This window comes from Amphiura filiformis, chromosome 17 (genome assembly GCF_039555335.1).
Source record: "Amphiura filiformis chromosome 17, Afil_fr2py, whole genome shotgun sequence".
Lineage (NCBI taxonomy): Eukaryota > Metazoa > Echinodermata > Ophiuroidea > Amphilepidida > Amphiuridae > Amphiura > Amphiura filiformis.
In genome coordinates, this window is record NC_092644.1 from 16,733,551 (window position 1) to 16,761,107 (window position 27,557).

The following is a 27,557-nucleotide window of genomic DNA, read 5'->3' on the forward strand; positions in this document are numbered from 1 at the left end:
CCTTTGCGGGTAGATCTGAGAATGTCGTCATTTGACGTCATGCTGATGTGCACATCGTTTTGGAAACATCGTTACTGCGCATTTGAAAGCCGTGAAGTGTGCACTAGTAACGTTGTGCGCATCGGCGAGATGGCATCACAGGTCTACCCGCAAAGGCTTATTTACCGAAAAGGTCAATACTTATTTAACATATTTGGCACTATCCTGGACCGTTATCTGCGTCAATGGTCTGTAAGCAAAGTATCCATGCAATTGAACTCCCTGACCTAATCTACTCCCCATTCCAGATAAATACAGCACTAATTTTTTGGGATTAAAAAAATATGATCAAGTTCTGCAAAATAAAACATAGCTAAATCCTAATCCTTTAGCTAGTTCTAACTGGCAATAAAAGTAAAATTTTTATATTTGGGCAATTTCTTGAAAAAAGAGCCAAAAACATGCACTTTTGGCATGTTTTCTGACAATCGAGTCACAAAAATCAAAGACTTGTCACAAGTCTAAGCATTCAAAATCTACAGTAGATGCTGCAATTTTGTTCTAATTCCCACTTTTTTGTGTTACAATAATTAAATAATTGGTTATAAAAATGAAACATGTCTTTTCCAAAAACTAGAATGCATAAACTGAAATTAGTCTTAGTACAAGTCTTTAGGCTTGATTGTTACAGCATACGAAAAACACCCTAAAAACGCATGTTTTTGGCCCTTAATTCCAAAAATTGGCCAAATATTAAAATTTGTCTTTTATTGCCACTTTATAGGACTAACTATAAAAGGATTAGGATTTAGCTATGTTTGATTAGGCAAAACAGGATAATATTTTTTTTATTCCAAAAAATTAGTGCTGTGTTTTTCTGGAATAGGGAGTAAACAGCTCATCAGGCGGGCAGTAGTTAAAATTGTAAGCTATTGTAAATTGAAAAGGCTTTACCCATTCACTTCATACAGCGCCACATTATGTGTCTTCCACACCTCTAAAAGCTCAATCCATTTTGTCATCTATATGGATATTCCGGGGAAATGTTCATGATAGCCTTTTTTATCTTTTACCCTGTTCGTTAATATGTGTAGTACTTTTTCTGTATTTGTCAACATTGGCCTTTTCGAAGTGTCTTGCACAATATGAGGGCAGTATTCATTCTGGATAACCGGCAAATTCAAAAGATTGTACGGAAACGCTTAAATATGCAAATTTTCCTGTTCGCAATATATGTATATTGGGATCCAAAAAATTTGGCATGTGCAAGATATTTTGGTAGACCAAGAGGGGGCAATCATTTTTGGCACGCCGTTTTGGAAATCCCCCCGGCTCATAATTATTGCCCATCCCCTTACACCTTTTTACCAATTACAAATTAGTGTTTCCAAATTCAAACAGTTTTCAACCTGTATGATCACAGGTCCGTCAAAATGATATTTATGATGTTGGGTTATGTCTTCATATGTGGTCACCACCAGAAAGAGCGGACCAGCTTGTGAAATACATTCTGTATGGGTCAGTTGATACCAGTCTAATCCATGCACGTTATTCCGGCGTTTTGATTACTAACATGTAAGAAAAGTAAAACAAAGCATTACTTTCCGGTTATTCGTACCAGAAAACTGACAAAATACATTTTAATGATCTTATTTTCAATGATTCAAGTTCTAATGGTTCCAATGAACACATCTTAGCAGGACAATATATGTTTTTGGTATGTGTGGGACAATATACCTCTTTAGCATTCCAATGTGAAACTGTTATCTACAAGAAGTGGGACAATATACCTGTTTAGCAATTCAAGGTAAAGCTCACATCTAAAAGAAGTGGGACAGTATACCTTTTTAGCATATCAATGTTAAGCTGATATCAATAAGATTTTTTAGCATTTCAAGGTATAAACTGCTATGTATAAGAAGTGGGACAGTATACCTTTTTAGCATTTTAAAAGGTAAAGCTGTTATCAATAAGAAGTGGAACAATATACCTTTTTAGCATTTCAATGTAAACTTTTATCTATAAGAAGTAGGACAATATACCTTTTTAGCATTCCAATGTGAAACTGTTATCTATACGAAGTGGGACAATATACCTTTTTAGCATGTCAATGTAAACTGTTATCTATAAGAAGTAGGAAAATATACCTCTTTAGCATTCCAATGTGAAACTGTTATCTATAAGAAGTGCGACAATATACCTGTTTAGCAATTCAAGGTAAAGCTCACATCTATAAGCGGGACAGTATACCTTTTTAGCATATCAATGTTAAGCTGATATCAATAAGAAGTGGGACAATATACATTTTTTAGTTTTAGCATTTCAAGGTATAAACTGCTATGTATAAGAAGTGGGACAGTATACCTTTTTAGCATTTCAAGGTGCGGATGTTATCTATACGAAGTGGGGCAATATACCTTTTTAGCAATTCAAGGTAAAGCTGTTATCTATAAGAAGTGGGACAGTATGCCTATGGACAGTAAGGTAAACTTGCTATGCAAAACAAGTGGGATAATATACCGTTTTAGCATTTCAAGCTAAATCTGTTATCTATAAGTGGGACAGGTTTCCTTCTAGCATTTAAAGGTTCAACTGATATCTATAAGAAGTAGGACAGTATTAGTATATCTTTCTAGCATTTCAAGGTACAGTTGTTATCTATAAGTGGGACAGTATACCTTTTTAGGATTTCAAGGTTCAACTGCTATCAGTAAGAAGTGGGACACTAATTATACCTTTTATAATAGTTTAAGTTAAATCTGTTATCTATAAGAAGTGAGACAATATACTTTTTGCATTTCAAGGTGCAGTTGTTTAAGAAGTAGGACAATATACCTTTTTAGCATTTCTAGGTGCAGCTATAATCTCTAAGAAGTGGGACAATATACCTTTATCTATAAGTAGTAGGACAATATATCTTTCTAGCATTTCAAGATGCAGCTGCTATCTATAAACAATGGGACAATTTACCTCTTCAGCAATTCAAGGTAAAGCTGTCTTCTCACTGTTGGTCTTCTCAATGTTGGTCAGCCTTTGTACAATGTCATTCATTTGTAGGCAAAGTTCATTCATTTGTAGGCAAAGGTCTTCTATGCTGGTTTTATTCTCTCTCATGCCATCGTCTAATGCTTGTATCAAGCTGTCCGAAAGAGGACCCAGTGCTCTAGTTGTCATGTCTGTTGTTACCTGTGACTGCCGTATCTGTTGTATATAGGCAAGAATAAAATGTTTTACAGTTTCAAAGTTGAAAACAAGTTAAAACTGTTGACAAAACCATGGAATGCTTATAGCTACAGGGTGTCCCAAAAAAAAGAGGCCCCTCATTGCGCCCTCTTTTTCTCCTATTTCTGAAAAGTTGATCAAATATATTTTGGTATGTAAAGAAACCTTAAGTCGATAGCTTTAATAAACTAAAACAATTATATCAATCGGCTTACAAATTTTGAAGATATGCTCTTTTAAAGAAATGTACCCGATTTTCACTCTGTCCACGGAGAAGGTTTGGCTACTTCAAAGATTGAAAAGAGTACACATACCATGCATGAATATCAAACATTCCTCAATGATAACTTTATAAAATAACTTTATTTATGGAATGGGCTTTACCGGTGGGTTTATGGGCAATGGATTTTGTTAATAGTGTCATTAATTTGTGGGTAAAATGGGTGCCGAATGGGACTTCGTTTGCTTTACTTGCAATTACTTACACAGCGAATTTGCAAATTCGCTGTGTTCTGTCTTTTGCCAATTCTTCTTTCTTTCTTACAAGCCGACGACAAAGTCGGCTTGTTCTGTTTTACGCTAATTCTTACAAGCCGACGACAAAGTCGGCTTGTTCTGTTTTACGCTAATTCTTTCTTTCTTTCTTTCTTTCTGGCAATCTGCCTCTTCTTCTACAAACAAAATGCGCCGAAGCTCTAATTAATACATGTTGGTCACTAGTGGCATGTGTATTCAGGGTGTTCACAGCTTGACCATTGCTTGACCTTTGACCCCGTATGCAATACAAACTAAATTTGAACAACAAGATATGTCAAGTTATAGTGCTGCATATGATAGACCTTAGTGAGACAAAACAAAAAGTCAATGGTGACCTCCTTGTACAATGTTTACTTTGGGGTCAAAAGGTCAAAATGTGTAAAATTTCAAACAACGAGGTGTAGCAAATCTGAGTGCTGTATATGATAGACCTTACTGAGACAAAATAAAAAGTCAATGGTGACATCTTTGTACAATGTTTACTTTGGGGTCAAAAGGTCAAAATGTGTATAATTTGAAACAACGAGGTATGGCAAATCTGAGTGCTGCATATGATAGACCTTAGTGAGACAAAACAAAAAGTAAATGGTGACCTCCTTGTAAAATGCTTACTTTGGGGTCAAAAGGTCAAAATGTGTAAAATTTGAAACAACGAGGTATGGTAAATCTGAGTGCTGCATATGATAGAACTTAGTGAGACAAAACAAAAGTCAATGGTGACCTCTTTGTACTTGGGGTCAAAAGGTCAAAATGTGTAAAATTTCAAACAGCGAGGTATGGCAAATCTGAATGCTGCATATGATAGACCTTAGTGAGACAAAACAAAAAGTCAATGGTGACAGTCAAAGTTTAGGGGTCGAAGGTCAAATTTTGAAATTGGTCAAAATTGACCCATTAATGTTATATTTACTGCCGGCGGCTTGTACTCAGAATCTATTGACTCTAGTTTCTTTCTTTCTTTCTTTCTTTCTGGCAATCTGCCTCTTCTTCTACAAACAAAATGCGCCGAAGCTCTAATTAATACATGTTGGTCACTAGTGGCATGGGTATTCAGGGTGTTCACAGCTTGACCATTGCTTGACCTTTGACCCCGTATGCAATACAAAATAAATTTGAACAACATGATATGTCAAATCTTAGTGTTGCATATGATAGACCTTAGTGAGACAAAACAAAAAGTCAATGGTGACCTCTTTGTACAATGTTTACTTTGGGGTCAAAAGGTGAAAATTGGTCAAATTTCAAACAACGATGTATGGCAAATCTGAGTGCTGCATATGATAGACCTTACTGGGACAAAAGAAAAAGTCAATGGTGACATCTTTGTACAAGGTTTACTTTGGGGTCAAAAGGTCAAAATCTGTAAAATTTCAAACAACGAGGTATGGCAAATCTGAGTGCTGCATATGATAGACCTTAGTGAGACAAAACAAAAAGTCAATGGTGGCCTCTTTGTACAATGTTTACTTTGGGATGAAAAGGTCAAAATGTGTAAAATTTCAAACAACGAGGTATGGCAAATCTGAGTGCTGCATATGATAGACCTTACTGGGACAAAACAAAAGGTCAATGGTGACCTCTTTATACGATGTTTACTTTGGGGTCAAAAGGTCAAAATGTGTAAAATTTGAAACAACGAGGTATGGCAAATCTGAGTGCTGCATATGATAGACCTTAGTGAGACAAAACAAAAAGTCAATGGTGACCTCTTTGTACAATGTTTACTTTTGGGGTCAAAAGGTCAAAATGTGTAAAATTTCAAACAGCGAGGTATGGCAAATCTGAGTGCTGCATATGATAGTGAGACAAAACAAAAAGTCAATGGTGACGGTCAAAGTTTAGGGGTCGAAGGTCAAATTGGTCAAAATTGACCCATTAACGTTATATTTACTGCCGGCGGCTTGTACTCAGAATCTATTGACTCTAGTTACAAGACGGCGCAGGCTGCGCCGTCTTATCCTGTCTTGCTTGGGATCTTCTTTCTTTCTTCTTTCTGTCAACCACGTTCGTGCCTATAGCTCAGTCGTTGGTCGATGGATTGTGACTAAACTTGGTAAGGATAACCACTTACCTTGCCCGCACAGGTCATATGACTTTGACTTGCATCTGACCTTTGACCTAGCTACAATGGTCAAAAACGTGATTTTTTGCTTTTTTCTTAGCAAAACGTGACATTTGCGTGATTTGCCACGTTTCGCCCTAGCTCTGCTATGCTTTGACCGATTTTGATCATACTTGGTCACAAACACCACTGACCATGTCCTCACATGTTACATGACATTGAACTCCATTTGACCTTTGACCTGCTCACAATGGCTAAAATGTATCTTCTTCCACAAATAACATGTGATGGTGACATGCTTAGGTCATGTGACTTGACTTTGGTCGGTGTCTATAGGGTGTTCACAGAGGTCATTAAGGGGGTCATTTCCGGTCTGAAAGCTAAAAATATTTAAAAAATCACTATTTTTACAAATTACATAGCAGAGTGTTGCCATTAGCACACATGCATTGCTACCAACCAGGGTCTTTAAGGTGTCTACAGTTTTGGGGTCAAAGGTCATTAAGGGGTCGCTTCCGGTCAAAAACCAAAAATCATCAAATATTTTATTTTTTTATCTCAAAACGTAGAGTGACATAAACTTCATATATGCATTAGTGTTACCCGATGTATGCACGGTATTTTTTATTTTTTGGTCAAAGGTCATTTAGACGTCATTTCCGGTTTTAAGCTAAATAACTTCAAGAATTTTTATCTCCATAACTAAGTATAGTAGATTTTTTAAATTTAAACTGTAACAATGCATTTTCTCGGTGTAGATGAGCTTTTTTTTTTTTATATTGGGGTCAAAGGTCATTTAAGGGGTCAAAACGTCAAATTTGCCAAAAAAATTTAAAATTACGGAAAAGTGGCTATATCTCAGCCTATGGAAGACGGATTAAGCCCATATATGCTACAGTGATGCACCATTAATGGTGGGGGAAGTCTACAATAGCCTCGGCCCAAATGGTCAAAGTTTAAGGTCAAAGTTCAAAATCCATTTTCGGGCCGTCTTGTGTGCCATGTCGCGGCATGGCTGGTGGTCTAGTTCTTTCTTTCTTTCTGGCAATCTCAGCTCTAGCGCCGCAAGGCATTGGCAGATTTCAACCATACTTGACTCAAATGACCATTGGGCTAGTCCAAAACTTCCATTTGACTTTGACTTGGCTGTGACCTTTGACCTAGCTGCAATGGTCAAAAACGTGATTTTACCTAGCCGGGACACCGGCTAGGTCTTGTGATGCTATCAGATCTTTCTTCTGCTTCTTTCTGGCAACACGTGCGTGACTTGCCACGTTTCGCCCTAGCTCTGTTATGCTTTGACCGATTTTGACTATACTTGGTCGCAAACACCACTGACCATGTCCCCACATGTGACATGACATTGAACTCCATTTGACCTTTGACCTGCTCACAATGGCAAAATGCGATTTTTACTCTAAAATGCTTCTTCTTCCACAAATAACATGTGATGGTGACATGCTTAGGTCATGTGACTTGACTTTGGTCGGTGTCTATAGCGTGTTCACAGATAAGGGGTCAAAGGTCATTAAGGGGTCATTTCCGGTCTGAAAGCTAAAAATATTCAAAAAATCACTGCTTTTACAAATTACATAGCAGAGTGTTGTCATTAACACACTTGCATTGCTACTAACCAGGGTCCTTGGGGTGCTTACAGTTTTGGGGTCAAAGGTCATTAAGGGGTCGCTTCCGGTCAAAAACCAAAAATCATCAAATATGTTCATTTTTTATATCTCAAAACGTAACCAGACCAGAGTGACATAAACTTCATATATGCATTAGTGTTACCCGATGTATGCACGGTATTTTTTATTTTTTGGTCAAAGGTCATTTAGACGTCATTTCCGGTTTTCAGCTAAATAACTTCAAGAATTTGTATCTCCATAACTAAGCATAGTAGATTTTTAAATTTAAACTGTAACAATGCATTTTCTCGGTGTATATGAGGGTTTTTTATATTGGGGTCAAAGGTCATTAAGGAGGTCAAAACGTCAAATTTGCCAAAAATGTTTAAAATTACGGAAAAGTAGCTGCATCTCAGCCTATGGAAGACGGATAAAGCACCTACATGCTACAGTGATGCACCATTAATGGTGTGAGATGTCCATAATAGCCGGTCAAAGGTCAAACTTTAAGATAAGACTGGCATTTCCGGCCCCGGCTAGGTCCAGATCTGTAACCAGATCTAGTTTTCCCTTTTTCTTAGCAAAACGTGACATTTTGCGTGATTTGCCACGTTTCGCCCTAGCTCTGCTATGCTTTGACCGATTTTGATCATAATTTTTCACAAACACCAGTGACTATGTCCCCACATGTGACATGACATTGAACTCCATTTGACCTTTGACCTGCTCACAATGGCTAAAATGCGATTTTTACTATAAAATGTATCTTCTTCCACAAATAACATGTGATGGTGACATGCTTAGGTCATGTGACTTGACTTTGGTCGGTGTCTATAGGGTGTTCACAGATAAGGGGTCAAAGGTCAAATTTCCGGTCTGAAAGCTAAAAATATTCAAAAAATCACTGTTTTTACAAATTACATAGCAGAGTGTTGCCATTAGCACACATGCATTGCTACCAACCAGGGTCTTTAAGGTGTCTAAAGTTTTGGGGTCAAAGGTCATTAAGGGGTCGCTTCCGGTCAAAAACCAAAAATCATCAAATATTTTTATTTTTTTTTTATCTCAAAACGTAGAGTGACATAAACTTCATATATGCATTAGTGTTACCCGATGTATGCACGGTATTTTTATTTTTTTGGTCAAAGGTCATTTAGACGTCATTTCCGGTTTTAAGCTAAATAACTTCAAGAATTTTTATCTCCATAACTAAGCATAGTAGATTTTTTAAATTTAAACTGTAACAATGCATTTTCTCGGTGTAGATGAGGGTTTTTTTATATTGGGGTCAAAGGTCATTAAGGAGGTCAAAACGTCAAACTTGCAAAAAAATGTTTAAAATTGGCCCAATCGAGCTCAAATTCAACAGGAACGATTCTTACGACATTCTAAACATGTTAAAATTATTTATTACCCCAAAGGTCAGTGTTTACTTTAGGGTCAAAAGGTCAAAATATGGTTTGCAGATAGCTATTCGCTGTGTACCCAGATTCTATTGACTCTAGTTATTATTTCTTGGTTGTTTATGCCTGTTTGTTTTATTATGTTTCTTACTTTCTTACTTTGTTGTTTCTTGCTTTTTTTTATTTTTTATTTACAACATAAGTCATTTCTCTTTTTAGGATTAAAGGTAGCCCTAAAAGACTGTTTGGGTTGTCTTTGGATCTTCTGAAATGAGTTTACTGTGCTGCTCTGCCCTCTACCAGGTTGCCTCTCTGGCGAATACAGGTTTCAGCCCTGGTCCTCATTGCATCAATTGCGTTGCGTACCATCCTTGTGCGCCGGATACTTGCGAATGCATTCAGTAATACGTTTGTGAAGATCTTGGATTTTGCCACAAATGAAAAAAATCAAGTGGTGTGAGGTCTGGTGATCGTACAGGCTACTCCACAGCATGAGCCATCCCAGCCACTCCGTGGACAGAGTGAAAAACGGGTACTTTTATTCAAAAGGGCATATCTACAAAAGTTGTGAGCCGATTGAAATAATTGTTTTGGTTTATTAAAGCTAACGATTGAAGGTTTCTTTACATATCAAAATATATTTAATCAAGTTTCAGAAATAGGAGAAAAAGAGGGCGCAATGAGGGGCCTCTTTTTTTGGGACACCCTGTAGTATGTGTCTTTTAGTAATTCGACCAAGTGTGCAACGAAGTGAATGAAAGATAAATCCAAATATACAATAGTGCTGCTTATTTGCCCGTATGAAAATATCTTGTAACTAATACACCTGTATACAGTGGTGGCGTCAAGGGGAGGGGATAATGGGGCATTCCCCCTTAGACTAATTCCAATCAGCCGTCTACACTTCGCATGTACTGTGTTATGCTTCGTTGTGACGACTGATTATCTTACAGTCCATATCGTGACGGACTTCTGAAAAATATTCAATGCGACTTTGGTTGTGCGCCGTAGCGCGACTGACTAGCGGCGCGGGTGTTCCAGACGATGGTGGACTACATTATTCACTGTGGCAACAGCCAATATCGTAAACAAAACAGACAATATGACGGCAACACTGCCTGGACATTGGACGCCCCGTGCTGAGTTGTGTTTTTAGCTCTATTGGCCCCGTTACAGAAAAAAAAAATGCACAAAATATATTTCTCAGTGAATGTATAAATTTTCACATAAAAATAAATATTTTGGATTCAAAATAAATGTGAAGAAAAAAAAATTATAGCCGGGAGTGAGCGGGACTCGATCTCGGGACCCTATGCACCGCAGGCGAGACCCGTTACCATTAGACCAAGCGAACCGTGATATACAATGGGGGAAATTTTAGGTATATATCATAAACATACCGTGCGTTATTCATACAAAACATTCAAAAAACAGTACTTACAATGAGGTTCACTGGCGAACCTCAACGGATTTAGACTGATAAAATAGTGCTTAATAACATACGTACAGTTTTGGAATAATTTGAGACATTTTTGTGTTTACGTGTAAAACCAATGACAACGTCAAAATTCAGCCAATCTTGGCCGGCCCCCCCTGGGTGTTCCGCGTCGCTGTACCACGCCGCTGTGACAAGATCGCGCTCTGAAATTCTAAAAACAACAAACTCGGTCAAAAGGTCAATTTGGACACAACTGCGCATGCTCTATGCCACAGGAATCGTATTGCAAAATCCGTCACTTTTTTCACGTAGTTTTCTCAGTCGTCAATCAAGATGGTTGACGACTGAGGGCAGCAGTCTAATTCCCCCAGCCCACCTTTCACCCGTCAGATATACAATTCGATTTGCCCTCTAAAAAGATGCCACTGCTTGTATATATGAAGAGCTTATTTCCAAACCGTGTTAAGTCCACAAACCCATGTATCTGATTTCCCTGTGCGATATTGCAATGCTATAGGTATTATAGTTTCAGTTGAATGTACTATTACAAAGCAAACGCACAGTAACAATACTGTCTGGGCATTTGTTTCCCAAATGAGAACAATAGTCTGTATATTGTTATGCAGCATTGCTATGGTAAATATTAGCCTGTAGAGGGTACAACCCAATGTTGTTAATGTCAAACTTGTCAAGGTAATTGTGATTGTATCACACAAGTAAATGAGACACATGGGGTTGTGGACTTAACACGGTTTGGAAAGAAGCTCTTCATATAACGTCATACCTGGTTAAGACAGGATTGGATCTCACCAGCCTTCAGGTTTGGTTGGTGAGTCTTGAGCGAGATGACAAGATCTTCGATATCATCAAAACGTAGACCAACTTGTTTGTCTGATATGCCCATGTTGTCGTTTACACTCATGTGGGACAAGCTGTTTCTGATATTTACAACCTTTGAATAATAAATAATATAAAAATAATAACAAGGGTATGTAAAAACATTACAAAATAACACTACAATTATCTACTTGATTACTTGACAGTAACATAATTAGTATCCACATTAGCCGAGTCAGATCTTCGTGAGACATTCAAAAGTCAAAATACTATACAAGGTGTTCAATAGTTGAAAAGCTACTTTATTTTATTTTATTTTATTTTATTTTATTTTATTTTATTAGATCTTATTTTGCCTGGGGAAAGCCCATCAGTGCAAATTCTGTTTTCCAGGGGTGCACAGGGGTCGAAACAAAATACCTTAAAATACTTTTAAAACAGTACAGGTACAATAAAATTGAAATATGAAAAATGAAAAATGCAGATAATAACATATAATTGCACATACAATATCCTTTATAAAGATGCACATATTGTGAAGGAGCATTTTCAATAACAAAATTGCACTAAGAAAAATAATGAGCAAAAAGATGGAATTACTATTAGTATGAGTATAAAATATGCTTGAAAGCTCCGAGACTTACTGGAAGGGGATTTTTTCCTATTTGAGGTATTTCATTCAAAAACACCACCCCTATTATTTTTGCATGGAGGGGGGACCAGATTTCCTTAAGAGCATGCTCTCGTCACGTGGTTATTGGTTTTATGAACATAATTAAAAATATTGCACAGGTTGGAAGGAAGACTGCATGTAAGGCTTTTGAAAACCATGACATTCATGGTATGTGTACTAGATAATATTAATATCGCTTGTTATGCTAATTGCTTAATCACCGTATTTGGCAAGGGTAATGATTATGAAAAGGCGTTTTGTATGCCTTTCGCAAACAAATGTGGGTCGCATATTTAAGCTTGGTTCACAAAATTGCCAGATATTGTTATAGTATTACCTTTTGCATTTTATCAAAGCAAGCTTTGTCTCCGTTGTGAAATTCTCTAAAACCCATCATCAGTTTTAGAATACCTCCGATGTCAAAATCACCAAAGTTCGTACAACTCTGACCATGGGGTAGTATGAAAAGAAAACCTTTGGCAACTTCAACAGGATCTTTGTGGAATAACGTTGCATTCACATTCCTCCACTGCACTCCTTTTCCAGGGGGACACGGTGGATAGCATACTGATTCCACAGCATTGGCCCAATCGATACAAGGTTTGCATGCTCCTGACTTGGTAGTTGGTTTCTTGTTTGGTAGGCATTTGGCTGTTGCCAGACAAGGCAGCATCTGCTGCTGCTGAGCCTGATGCCACTGTTCTACACATTCTTGAACAGTTGGAATACAAAGGCTGCACAAAACTTGAATGGCTTCACACACCTTAACGTAATTTTCAATGTCAGGTACAGCTGTTAGGAAATAAAATAATGAGAGCTCAGTATATGTAAAGTTTCATCTGAAGTCACCAAGTTATTTTTGCAGATAATTACAGAGTCAAGTGGTTCCTTCCGCATTGGGTGGGTAGTGGTGTGTGGTGAGTGAGATGCTTAGATCGGTGTTTCTAGATGTTCTACTAAAGTTGGTTTCTTCGATTTCAACAAATATTTTATTGTTCTACAAGCTGTTAATTTGAAGTCACCAAGTTATTTTTGCAGATAATTACAGAGTCAAGTGGTTCCTTCCGCAGTGGGTGGGTAGTGGTGTATGGTGAGTGAGATGCTAAGATCAGTGTTTCTAGATGTTCTCCTAAAGTTGGTCTCTTCGATTTCAACAAATATTTTATTGTTCTACAAGCTGTTAATTTGGGATGCCGGTCTCTAAATAAAACACCGATCTCGGCATCTCCGAAACAATTTCAAATCATTATAGAGTTAATAATCCAATGATATACTGAAAGAGCATTTCATAAGTTTTACCTGATTGGTCAAATTCTATCTTGATTGGAGCTACAGGTGCAAATATGTCATTCTTTAGACATTGGTGCACCTTGGTCAATTCCTTAGCCAATTGTGAGTAGTACTTCTCTAGTGATGCTAGAAATATTTCAGGCCATCTAGGATCCAGAAGTGCCATCAACTTTCCTATCAGTATATTAGTCGCTTCCACGGACCGACCTTCACGCTTCTCCTTCACGTAGATTTCTTCCCGTTCTTGTGGTGTCAGTATTTGCGATAGACCAGTTAGCTTGGATGGTTTGATGGTTTCCGCAATCTCATTGTAGGTTTTCCTCAATACTGCTCGCCAAATAACCAGATTTTCTTCAATTTCTGAGGGTAATCATTTTTATAAAAAATCATAACAATGTTTATTTTTACGAATTGACTAATCCCGTCTTAGTGTAACAAATAAGGTTAAGCTTCGTGAGCATGATGGGGTAGATTGCAAAAGTTTAGAATTCATAATTTTATATATTCCAGAAAGAAAAATCGAATTAGTCACTGTTTTGTGTAATGTGCAATCACACCAGCCACGCCAATGAAGTATTTGCCTGTTTACTGTATTTTACTTACTGATTGCAATGGTGCAGGATGGGTATGGACCCTGAAATGGAAAAAAATTAGCAAAATCAGCAAAAACACTACTGTGTTCTAGATAATATCTTCGTCAGTATAAAAGGTCCGGGTTAGATGTTAAGTTAAGAACCACAATGCTCAAATAATTTGTGAAAGGTTCGTGTAAATGTACATGAGGATATATCAAAGTTATATCGTATGTGGTTCTCTAATAACTTGTGTAGTATTCAGTAGACTTTTAATAAGCTGGAACAAGAAGGAAATGTTCAATGAATATATTCAACTTCTCCTTATTAAGCCGCGAAATTCGTACCAGTGTTAGAAGGCTGATCCATTTTTATAAATTAAAAGAGCCCGATTTTCAGACCCATAAATGTTTTTTGGCCCGTAAAAATATAGTGTCAACTACAACATTACCTACCTTGTGATCACAATCTGTCAGATTCTTCTCAATGATCCTAGCAGCAGCCTCGTTTGCAACTAGACCAGGGTGGTGTAACAGTGTAAGCATCATTTGAAAAGTCATCTTTTCTCCTGTTGTTTCGCGCCATTCCTGAATGATGCTTTCTGTTACCGATTCTTGAAGGTCTCTGCATCGTCGGACTAAATGCTTTACCTTGCTGTTTGAGATACCTAGGATGTCAGCTAGCGAGCGATAATCTTGTCGCAGAGATCTGTCGTCATTATCCATTTCGCTCATGAATTCTTCTTTGTGATCTTTCCGCATCCATTTCATGTCGCATCTGATGCCGAATTTCCTGATGAAGGTTGTATCAAACCCAGTAACTAGGATTTCACTGACATTTTCTTTTGTGTTTTTGGATTGGTGATACACAAAACCATCTGTAGCTTCAGCTGCTTCTATTTCGTCTTGAGTGTGGTAACTGACATCTTCTAGTGGTACATCTGGCATCAGCAACTCGCGATGGCTTAGATAACCTGAAATATATTTCAATAGTGTGAAGATTATTTACAGGACATACCTGATTATTTGATCTTATTTTATTGAATAAACAAGTAATATAATTATTTTCTTTTGAAAATGTAAGATATTAATTTTCTGTTGAGAAGTTTAAATGATTAATTATAAAGTCTACCACCACAAATAAACGTTTATTTTAATATAATTGTTTCTTTATTCTTGTTTTGTTTTCTTTTCTTTTTGATTTTTTTGTCGTTTTGAGCTTTATACGAGCTGTCGTAGATGTACTGATATAATGCTTAGGGTATCTCGAGTTGTTGTGGAGAGCGTGGCATAATGGTCCCGCCTTTAATTCCCGGAGCATGGCGGTGGCAACTTACTGGGTCATTGCCTTGAAAAAAAATCTGAATGCAATTGGCAACATCCGTAGATTAAATTCAATTTACGCTCTTGCCTTAATACATTTAGAATTTGGTAAATGGACCATGATAGTACTCCGTCTGTCGGAGGGGACGTTAAGCCGTCAGTCTCGCGTACATGGAGCCATACCACAGTGGAGCCATACCTATACTAGCTCGCAGTCAGGTTCTAAAAGAGTAGGGTGTTAGTCCCTGACTATCACAACCTGTCCCGTCTGATGTACACGTTCAGGTCGCCGTCCTGATATAAGTTAAATGATTGTGATGATATAAACAGCAGCGCTGTGATCTTGATGAAATGGCTCTATACATCACAATCTGTATGTATAATGTATGTCGTGTTACATTACGGTTACCTTATATAACCTCATGATAGTTGTCTTACCTGTCTGGGTTGTTGTTCCACATGATACTTCCAATAGAGCCGTTTCTATGATGGCACTCACATCTTCTAGATCCTGATAACATTTCTCTAGATTATCATCATTCGTTCCGACAACGTATTTGATGATCTCCTTGTTGCTGGAAAGCTCTATCAGGCCCTCCTCTTTCTTTGCAAACTTCAGCGCTCGTTGTGTGATCGACGGAAGACGATTTTCTTCTATTTTGATCCTCTTCATGATACGTGCCTGGACAGCCGGGTACAAGCCTGGTGTAAACATCATTCGCTTGTCTGAAGAGAATATGCATACTCCAAACATGTGCTTCATCTTTGGTAGAGTGAGTGGGTTACCGGATTCTAGCTTGGCGAAGATAATAAACTGATCTGATGCAAACTTCACCATCAGGTCCAAACTTCGCAAAAGAAGCTCAAGCGTCGGAAAGTCAGCTTCTTTTTGATAATACTTCTCTAGTTCTGTTGTACCAAAAAATGGTTTGTCTGGTAACCTCGTCAGCTGACCTGCAAACTGGTTTCCAGCGAAGGTAGGACCAATTATATCAAAGCACAGCCACTGTGTGTTCAAGACAACGCAATGCTCTTCACTTTCAAAAATTGCCAAGTAGATCTTAATGTAATTGAAAGAAAGGAATGAAGCTGAAGATTAATATGAGCAGTAACCATTTTTATTTGTATGTTTATTAATTTCTTATATAACCTGGGGTGACCAATCAATGCACTGCCCTGTTCTCCCTTGGTTCCCAAGTTTTTTTGTTTCTCATTAAGCAATTTGCGTAAAAACAAATAAGCAAATGGTGTGTATAATTGTATTGTCGATGATATTGAAGTCGTCAAAGCTAAATTTAAAATAGCGGTTCGCGAACCACACGATACCCCTGGCTGTCAGTAAAATGTACCCATACCTTCTCTACCCACCCACCACCAGTTGGACTACAATCCCCACCCACCCTGGACTATCTTTGTACATCTCCCATACATACTAATTTGACCTTAGCTGACCCCTGTTGACCCCCGAAATGACCTTCCAAAATTTTGGCTCTAAATGTTGACTGTACCCACCAAGTTACATGCCCAGGCAGCAGTTTTTACTAATTTGACCTCAGATGACCCCTGGTGACCCCGAAATGACTTTCACAAAATGTAGCTCTAAATGTTGAATGTACCCACCAAGTTTCATACTAATTTGACCTCAGATGACCCCTGGATGACCTCATGTGACCTTGATCCACTAACCAATACAAACTTGTTCTGTCTCGGGTCGATGCAGCCACCCACCAAGTTTGAGGAACACGCAACCCCTAGTCTCCGAGAAAATAGGCGAAAAGCAAAACCTAACCAAATTGGAACACACATACATACCTACCTACACATTAATACAGAAGGAATACACTATCCCCAGATTCCCCTCCATGGCTCAAATCAGGGGATAAAAATCACTTAAATACTTGAAAACACTAAATTAGCACCAACAACGATGATGATGATGATGATGATGATGGTGGTGATGATGATTATGATGATGATGATGATGATGATGATAATGATTGTCCAATATGAAAACACTAAATTAGCACCAACAACGATGATGATGATGATGATGATGGTGATGATGATGATGATGATGTTGATGACGATGATGATGATGATGATGATGATGATGATGATAATGATTGTCCAATATGAAAACACTAAATTAGCACCAACAACGATGGTGATGATGATGATGATGATGGTGATGATGATGATGATGATGATGATGACGATGATGATGATGATGATGATGATGGTGATGATGATGATGATGATGATAACGATTGTCCAATATGACGCGTCGACGATGATGACGATAATTATCCAAAATGTTTTTAACACGATGTAACAGAAAAACTACATCAGTTTTTTTGTACCTTAACCAAAATAAAGCAGGGTTCGCAGATGTTTGTCACGATGGTTTTAACCCCGGTTTTTCCGCTTGGCAAAAATAGTTTTTGCTGGCAATTTTTTTAAGTGATAAATATTTCACTTTTTATCTCAAAACTAATTATTAAGTTACAAAAATAATTTCCTGAGTGTAATAAGACCAGATTTTGTAATTATTAAGTAACACATTAAGTAACATATTATAAAATCAAAGGCATGGGTTATCATTGCGCACTGAAATGTGTCATATCAAATTCAAAACATTTTCCATTTAAGGACTTGATGAGACAGACAAAATATATGCTAAATGATTCATTAAAAGTTGTGTGTTACTGTTTGTGAGTTTCCTGTGTTACTTTTTTAAATATTTGACTGACCATATATGAGTTTTTGCCATTTTTTGCCATTTTTGAACCAGGCAAAAACTGGCAAAAACCGAACCCTGGCCAAAAAAACGCTAATACAAAATAAAAGACTAACTTCACCCATATCTTGTAGGTAGTTGGCAGCAATTCGTATGATGTCAGTTGATGCCATCGGATTAAACTCTGTGACTCTGGCTTCAAATTCTCTGTAGGATATTAGTGGACAGTAGTTCGTCCGAATACGCTTTCTTGTAGTCGTCAGTTTTCTAACACGTCCAATTATACCTCTTGGAGTCTCAAAGGAATTCGAAGCCTGGCGATTTGGATCAAGTTTGTCCCTGTCTGGCTGTTTCAAAGATGCTATCCACTGTTCCCTACGTTTTACGATCTCCTCACAGAGCCATGGGATCTTTTTGGTTCCCTTCAAAAATAAGCAAACACACCTTTAAAAAAAACAAGTGAGATAAAACACAAAACCACCAAACATATTTAAAACAAAAAAGTCGAAGTTGAAACTATTTTTACAATATTTACCCTGATTTTGTCAGCAGCTTTTCCGATACATTTTCGGAGAGACTTCATGTCTTTCGAATTATGAACACAACCATTGACTGTTATTGGTTCCGTCTCAATGTCCAAAACATCCCCAAACTCTCTCACAATATTTGTCACGAAATGTTGCCAAACAGCTTTAGCTGTTAAAAATAATAATAATGTATGTTAAACTGTGGAGATACCACAAAATGATACATAGATCTCATTGGGGTTTAAACGTTAACGCCCTGAGTGAGGTTGTCATGTAGGGAGCATTCTAGTTAATAAATGCTTCATTTTTGTGGTATTTTTGGCTCTTCTGTTGACAAGTAATCACAAAGAAGCTCAAAAAGAAGCATAATATAGCTTAAATAAAGTAAAAGAAAGTTGCATTTGACAATCATGGTTTTTAGCGCCTTGGCATAAGCTCAAAACAGTGAGGGCCAGGGCGCTGTTAGCGTGTTCGTACCGAGAAACCAAGAAGGAAGAATGCCCAAGCATTGAAACATGATAAATGTTTTACGAGTATTTCAATGGGGGGATTATTTAGTGGAGTGCTCCCTGCAGGGTTTGTACGATTTAGGGCATACGCACTACGCAGCAAGGAAAGATTGCTGGTTGTCAATACTGTCATGGGCGGGGACATGCGTCACCATATTGGTCATGTTGGCCTCTCCCTTTGAGTATACCCGAGGATTATCGGAATAGCATTATATAAATATCACAGAGGTCATATTTATTGCCCCGCCCCCGTCCGCTGAAGGAGAACTAGCCTGTAGTTTTTTGAATAGTGTTCTGGGTGGTTAGTTAACCTCTTATATTGAATAGAATGCAATTATATTAGCAACACATCCCGGGGGCCACTCAAATATGAGAGTGTACGGTGTACACTGTACGCATGCGTGACCAAATTTTTTTCGAACACCCCCTAAACAAGTTTTCCTCTGTGAGCAAAATGACCCCCTAAGCAAGTTTTTAGCACGCTTTTCCAAAACATTTGACCCCCTAAACAAGTTTTTGTCTAATTGTGTCCCCCTAAACAAGTTTTCGTCTAATTGTGACCCCCTAAACAAGTTTTTGTCTAAATTTGACCCACTTTACATGTTTTGATGGATTTTGACAAATTGAACAAATTTTTGTAGGCCTACTAACTTGTCATTGAACACTAAAAGTCTACCCCCTCCCGGATATAGGCCTACCCCACTTTAAAATATAGATAATGAAACGATGAATTCAGACTTCAGAGTGTATCACGAGGCCTTCAGATTCGTAGCTTGTTACATGAATCTGAGCTAATCTGATTGGATTCTCGTAAAGTAGTTTTGTGAGAATATAAAATACCAATATTCAGCGTAATTTATCCAGAGGCACCTGTTAAGCAGTATTCACATTGTATTTGGTTCCGAATTCGGCACCTAAAGTTGATTATCGTGTCCCGATATCGTGTGCCCTTTTCATGCTTTCTACTGCAAATATTATTCCTAAAGTAATCCAGAGAAGGGGAAACTCGCAAATCTACCAGCATGAGTAGTAAATAATGTGAGGAATCTATAAAGGTCCTGAAAATCTTTTTGAAATACATGATATATTGTCCACTGAACTATATACCCATCATCATCATGATCATAATTCAAGCAACATATATGACGTCATTAATTAATATGCACGTTTTTTTAATCTAAACGGTATTTTACATAGAAGTACGAGGCCATGGTTAAATCACATGTAACACGTCATGAAATATATTTGCATTTACATGGTGACACTCTAGGGTTTGGAGAATGTTTTAAACATTTATACGACACTGGAATAAACTTTTTTCGGAATCGGAGTTTCAGCAGATTTGAAAAGCGGATTAAAATGGTACCCTAAATGCGTTACAAACGATTTTAAAACAACCCCTTTTCATGAAAATCACCGTTTTTTGCCCCCTTAACGCGTCACGCGCGTAACGTGCCCAACCAAGAAAAAACACCCCTTTTCACGCGTTTTTTTGGTCACGCATGCTTACATCATTATATTTGAGTGCCCCCGGGCAACACATGTACTAATGATTCATGATATCATGTTCTGTAGCAGTTATGATGTTACTTCATCCCTGTTTTTTAATATTATTTTTATAAAGTTACATCTGCCTGTTCTGCTTGTCCATCTCCTTTCTACACTACATATACGTATGACTCTGGTTTAATTAGTCATTAACTCTCGCCTCTCTGCGGGTGTCGATTGCAGACGACAAGTTTCAAATATTTTTCAAAAATTCAAAAATTTCAGAATTGTACATTCTCATGACCATATTTTGAATCAGCATGAAAAATGCATTAAAATGAGTACAAACAAGCCTAGTATTAGTTTACTGGTTCTTAGGATAGCTCAGAAAATATCTCAAAACTTGGTCTTGTTATGGTGAAGCCTATGGCTAGCACATAGAGAATTAATGTGTATCATATAATATTTACCTCTTCTAGAATCATGGATCTGATCCATATGTGTTCCGACGAGCAAAACCTTAAACTTGCCCTTCTGTCCTGCTGATAGGCCACTAACAATAAACTTGAGCCAGTATTTCAGTTTTGCCTAAAAAGTTAAGTCATTTGTGTTTGGTTAATATCAGATATAAAACTAAAATATATTCGGAGGTAATTTGATTTCTTTTTAATTTTGGTTCGCTAACCAAAGTAACATCACTTGAGCGTCCCCACCGATAGCATGTCTCACTTTCCATGGAATGCTTGCCTTGTTAATAAGTTGGCTACATTTTCAGCAGAGATTAAGATGGCCTAAATAGATTCCATTCTTTGAACGATCTTTTGTGAGCATCTTGACTGCTCTTCTCCTATCGTATTTTTATACTAGAAAAAAATGAAATCGAGAAACCTCCACATGTAACTAGTGCTCAGTAAGTCCGAACGCCGGAGACGAGTCTCAGATGAAATACCTCCCCTTATGACCACACCCTAGCCAAAAGCCGACTGAAATCCTGAAAGAGTTTCCTCAGCAGCTATAACCTCCACTTGAGACTTTTAAAGAAGCAGCAAGACTCAAGATATGGAAGGAACGGCAAGTCACCACGTCAAGTTAATGCCAAATATGGAGAAGAAACATGTCAGAGATAATGCCTTTGGCCGCTCCAATGTAGTGATGAGCCACTGGGGCTTCTACATCCCTACCACCTGTGGGTGTGGTGCTGAGCTCCAAACAATTCAACACATACTGAAATACCCATTACTTGATGAGGTTTGCTCCACCTAAAACAGAATACCATCCCGCAAAAATTTCAGGCCTGGATTGGAAATGATTGAGACAGCAGACTTTAGTTTTAAGAGGGAACTCTGTGAAACTTGTGTTAGCCAGTAGTGGTACAAAGTTACCATTATTGTGTGAAGTCTTCAAACTTCGGTTCGCGGTTCTTCTGTGTTTTGGAGAGAATTAAAGAAGCGGCAGACTGAAATATCTCCATCAACGAACTGTGGTAGTTTGCTAGACTAACATAGTGTGTTATCCACCTGTCAAGTGGAGCAGAAAGCTTGCGCAAGAGATCTCCGAGAGAGGAGCTTATGGTCAACATAGAAGACCATTTTAGTGAACACTAGCATAGCAGGTAGGATAGTGAAAATATAGTCATCAGGACTTTGGACTGAGGCTGTGATAAACCAGGGGTTTACCTTGGATAGACAGGATCTTGGACATGCCGGATCTTGGATCAAGAACTGAGATCGCATCAGAAAGTCAGCCAATCAAGATCTCCAGGCTTGGTTAAGTAAATATAGCTAAAGATAGTATTTGTAGTAATTTTAAGATTGATTCTTGTACCATATTGCATTGTTAGTTGATTGACAGCCAAACTGCACTAATTAAGTTGTTATATAATAAATAGTTTGTTTGTGTGGTTGCTGTTGCGTGAACTCGGAGCAGGTTCTTTTGGCCTGGTTCATTTTAGTGACCATAACAATGCATACTAAGGCTAATACTGTGTTGGCAAGCTTCTGAAGGATGTAGTTACGTGTACTCACTTTTCCTCATGTCTTCTCAATGTTTAGCTTGTATGTAAGGCACCTGAATGTTTATTTATAGGCACAAAGGACTAATATTACACAGATATGTTAAAGACAGTTGTAAGAGAGAATACTTACACTGTCATCTTGATAACTTTCTTGCAAATCACAGACAACCACTGCCATAGCATTCTCTGATCCAAGAAACAGCGAATGGGTGATGTGAAACTCTATATGACCAGCTGTATCCCAAATACAGAGAGGGCCAACATCATCTACCTCGTATGTTCCTATGTCTATTCCTGGTGTAGGGGTATACGCATACTCCTTCTTTCTCTGAGAAACGATAAGTAATAGTGCTTAGCATAAGAATACCCATTTACTGTTTTAGTTTTGGTGGTATTTTCTATTCTAGACAAACTTTGCTTATGATCCAGAACTAAAAACCCGAACCAAATTGAAATAGCAGGGCGACACTTACTTTAAACATGTTTATGCTCTGCTTGCCATATTCATGAGCTTCTGCATCAAGATTCTCTTTAGTTCTCTGGCATTTTGTATCTAGTAATCGAGTCAACTTGACACCTTTACTTTTCGGAGTGTACTCTTTACAGAGTCACATTTAAGCAGCACTCTTTGCATGAATCACAGGGAGTCCTCTGAGGGAGACACATTGAATCCCATTTTACTTGCATATCTTTAAGCTATAAAGTGAGTCAGTTAGACTCTCTTCTGTACTTTGTATTGACCCCATTTGGTATCTGCATACATTTGACTCAGTGGACAAGTCACTTTGACCCTCCAAAAGAATTATCTTGACTCTCTCAGATACATACTTGACACTTTTATATACTCAAAAACCTCAAGAATCTACCTAGAGTCGAACGGACTCTGTAATGGCTACATAAGATCTCTCTATAATGCTCGGGCGCGCATTTCGGATCCAGTAATGGAGTCAATTCGACACCTTTATTTTTGTGTGTTAATATTGTCTACCGCATCCCAATATTTTGCTTTTTTTAGTAATTGCTGTGCTACCAGATCCAGTTTTGAAAGGTTTTGCTAGGCTTTGAATTCTATATTTTGTATTCATAACTACCTATTAACATCACAACATGTTTATAATAGTTTGTCACGAGAATGGCATACCTTTATTAATGCTCTTTTCAACGTAGTTTTGCCCGCCTTAGGGTATCCCAACAAGAACAGCTTTACAACTTTCAAAGGAGATGTACCAGTCTCGAGGAGTCTCTTGTATTCACGTCGCTATTGTTCAAATCACATACGATATTAAAAGATATTAAACAATTCAAAGGTTGATAAAATAGTTTCATAATATGTGTACATAATAAGTGTTAATGAACACCCCGCTAGAACGAGTTTACAATCTACAAGCTTGCTGTTTACAGTTTACAAGGGGCTAAATAAATGAGAGAAATATTATTGTATCCACTCAAGGATATATTGGACATGCATTCATGTGAACTTGGACACAAGTGCAACTTTTGGCGTTTAACTAGGAGTGATTACGAAACTTACTTCAAGTGCCTTCTTGATTGGTTGATACTCTTCGTCATCTTTCTTCAGCTGTAAACAATCTACAGGTTTTCGGCCTCGCTTTGTTCAAAACAGAAATAGTAAATTAATATACATATATAAATGCTGTGCTTATCTGCATTATGCTTTCGAGTAAGGTATTTCCTAACATACTCCATCATCATCATAATTCGACTGCGGAGCAGGCGACCATAATGTTTCTCCTTATACAACAATCTTTGGCAAGTGCGGCTATCTGTTCTACTTGCTGCCACTTCTGCAACAATATTTGCAAACTGATCGTATATCTACGATATTGAAATAGAGGTATCGTTGCACTGGATGGTTTCAGATATGTTTGACAATAATTCAAGTTGAAACTGCTATCTTGCATAAGCATCCTGAAGCTCAGGCCAGGGGCGTAGCCAGCTTTCTTGGTCAGGGGGGGCAAAATAAAATTTTCGGGGCACAGACGAAAAAAATTGCAGTTGCATCATACAATACATAGAGACTGTATGTCTTCGAGCTTCCCGAAAAAGGCCTTATTGGGATGATGTGCGCGCAGCGCGAAAAAAAAATGGTATTTTACATTATTTTCGCCCATTATCCGGCTGAAAAGGACTACAATGTCATAAATGTGCGCGCGTAGCGCGGAAAATTTTGTATTTTACACTATTTTGGCCCTGAATTTTGCTAGAAAAGGGCTCCTTGCCCTTTTTCTTTTCCTTTGCCCTTTGATTTTCTCTTTCATTTTTTGTCAAAGGGGCACTTTTTTCTTTAATTTTTTGTCAGGGGGGGCACTCTGTTTTGTGCTGGACTTAGTTTGTGTCCCACACACACTCTCACCATTGTTGTTTGTAGTGTAATAGAAACAGTGCCACCTCTATCATCAAAGTTTCCCAAAACCAGGTGGATATTGTCTGTTTTGACATGTTCTAAGTGGTTCTCAAGGCTTTTGTATAACTCATCGTTGTCTTCGGGGGACGCAAAATCGGTGCGAGCATAGAATGCTGCCACAGTAAGCTTGGATTTACCATAGAAATTGGCAGGGATGATCCTGTTAGAAATGGAGTTCACACTTTGCAGACACTTGTAAATGTGTTTTGATATCAGTAGACAAACATCACCTTGTCTCTGGTCAGTGGCTGAGCTGTAACCTAACACCCAGTTCTTATCATCTGACCATACCTCTTCAGTGGAGTTTGTTGTAGTTTATACGCGATGTTTGTGATACCAATGATATCGGTTCCTGCGGCTGCATTGCCCATGAATAACTGGTTAGCCTTTATAAGAGGTTTGAAGGCAGACAGACGACACTTCTCAGCACCAACAGCTCGTGATGTTGTGCCGAGTTTCCGTGGGCTCTTTACAGAGTCACCAGCTGACAGACGCTCACTGCATTACCGGATTGATATTCATCTCCAAATTACCAATATCTATTTACAGAAGTGAATGCTTATCTAATGATGAAATATTTAAATGCAAATGCTTTAAAAAATTACTTCCAATTCAATGTAATTGACTAATATTACCTGTTTGAAACAAACAAAATAATGATGGTATATTGTTGGCTATAAAAATGAGTCATATAGATAATAAAAGTGAAATGACATCACCTTGTCCACAATCTCAAGATTGGTACCTCCTTCGATAAGAGCCACTATCTGTCGAATATTGGGCCGCGTGCTCAACGTGTCACATGCCTGGTGCAAAACTGTCATTCCATCCTAATGGATGAAGAAGAAAACCATTTTCAGAGCAAGAAAGTGTTGTGAGCTCGTTATGTTGTATAAGCGTTTGATGATTATAACGCAAGATGGTAGCGTAAGATTTTAGAATTAGACTTTCTCTTAAACAGACCAAATCTTTTCTCCCCACTGAAAAAAGCCAACCACCCTACACCCCACAACAACCCCACACCCCACGTCACTAACCACATCTTGCACACATGGATCAATGAATTCAACGTCACCTCGTCTTGAATAACGACGCTTTTGCCTCAATAAGACAATTGACAATACATGTATATATAAACTCTCTGACATCACAGCAAGTTGATACGTGGTTACTATCTTATATTTAGAGCGCAATTCAGTAGATGTAGACGCCAATGACGCCTTTGCCTTAATAAGAGAGACGACAGTCTCTGTGTGTCCATTTTGTGATGCTATCATTAGAGTAGTCCATCCATCCAGAAATGACAGATTGACACCTTGTTACTATCTAATATAAATTTATAACTAGCCTTATTCGGCCCTGATTTGATCTTTCCATTGGTGACATCCTCAAATCACCACCATGCTTCGTTTTAAAGATAGCAGAACCTATCTTGACACTTTTTTGTCACTTTCCGTGTATCTAATATGGTAAAATGACCTATCTCAAAGTTAGATCATTTTACCGCATTAGCCAAGATCCCCTAGAGAGCGCCAGAACACATTAATGATAATACGGCAAAACAACCTATCTCAAGATAGATCATTTTACCAAATAAATGAGTCTCGCTTTGTTTATTTTTGTTACAAGTTAAAACAATGCAAAAGAATCTAACTCCCTAAAAATGGTTGTTATTTCAAAATTACTCAACCAAATTAGCCAAACTTTTGCAAATAATAAGATTGTTATATTTTCTAAGATATTAGATGTGTTTAATAATTTATTTTACAAAAAAAGAAAAACTTAAAAGCTCTTTTTCTCAAAACAGCGATTTTAAGGTTAGATCATTTTACCAAATCAGGGCCGTATAGCAGTCCATCCATCATCATCATGTAAAGACATGACACTATTTTTAGTATCTACGCGCAATCAGGTATATGTTGACCACAATTAACACATATATTATTTCTTTAATGTTAACTCTTTTAAATCAAATGTTGAAGAATGAACCCGACCTTATCATCAGGCATTCAATGTTTACATCACTGTATTGATTTACTATAACCTCACCTTACTTTGGATATCTAAAGACGCCTTTGCCTTAATAAGACATGCGACAGTCTCTGTGTGTCCATTTTGTGATGCTATCATTAGAGCAGTCAATCCATCCTGAAATGACAAATTGACAACTTGTTACTATCTAATATAACATTTTAACCAGCCTTTTAGAAGTCCATCCATCATCATCATGAAAGACATGACACTATTGGGTAGTATCTAACAATAAGGTGGATGTTGACATCAATGAACACGTATATTATTTCTCCCATGTTAACTTTTTATATATTAAATCAAATGCTGAAGATTGAACCCGACATTATCATCAGACATTAAATGTTAATATATCTGGATAGACTCATGAAAACCTTACCTCTTTCTGGATATCCAATGACGCCTTTGCCTCAATAAGACACGTGACAGTATATGTGTGTCCATATACTGATGCCAGCATAAGAGCAGTCCTTCCATACTGAAATGACAAATTGACACCTGGATATTATCTAATATATAACCGACATTAGAGCAGTCCATCCATCATGTAAAACATAACACTATTGGTTACTATATAAGTGCAATCAGGTGGACAGCAATGAACACGTATATTATTTCTTCCTTGTTAACTTTTTGTATATTAAATCAATTGTTGAAGAATGAACCCGACATTATCATCAAACATTGAATGTTTAGCTATCTGGATAAAACCTCACCTTACTCTGGATATCCAATGACGCCTTTGCCTCAATAAGACACGTGACAGTCTCTGTGTGTCCATTTTTTGATGCCAGCATAAGAGCGGTCCATCCATCCTGAAATGACAGATTGATACCTGGTTACTATCTAATATATAACCGGCATCA

The 27,557-nt window shown here is 37.7% G+C and overlaps 1 protein-coding gene across 2 annotated transcripts; it reads right to left on the reverse strand.

Annotated features, from left to right (window-relative positions):
* Nucleotides 1–854: 854 nt before the first annotated feature.
* Nucleotides 855–27,502, reverse strand: LOC140137379 (uncharacterized). Of its 2 annotated transcripts, none has more exons than XM_072159015.1 (16): nt 27,408–27,502; nt 25,380–25,490; nt 23,767–23,844; nt 23,377–23,493; nt 22,366–22,563; nt 20,692–20,809; nt 18,233–18,393; nt 17,814–18,119; nt 15,399–16,020; nt 14,094–14,611; nt 13,670–13,700; nt 13,076–13,426; nt 12,114–12,568; nt 11,051–11,218; nt 2,950–3,180; nt 855–1,547 (listed from the first exon to the last, which is right to left on the reverse strand). In XM_072159015.1, the coding sequence occupies exons 1-15, from the start codon at nt 27,486–27,488 to the stop codon at nt 2,962–2,964; spliced, it is 3,534 nt and encodes a 1,177-aa protein (XP_072015116.1). In that variant the 5' UTR covers nt 27,489–27,502; the 3' UTR covers nt 855–1,547; nt 2,950–2,961. The 2 variants fall into 2 exon arrangements, with proteins under 2 accessions (XP_072015116.1, XP_072015117.1); XM_072159016.1 differs by lacking the exon at nt 27,408–27,502 and adding an exon at nt 26,710–26,804.
* Nucleotides 27,503–27,557: the final 55 nt, after the last annotated feature.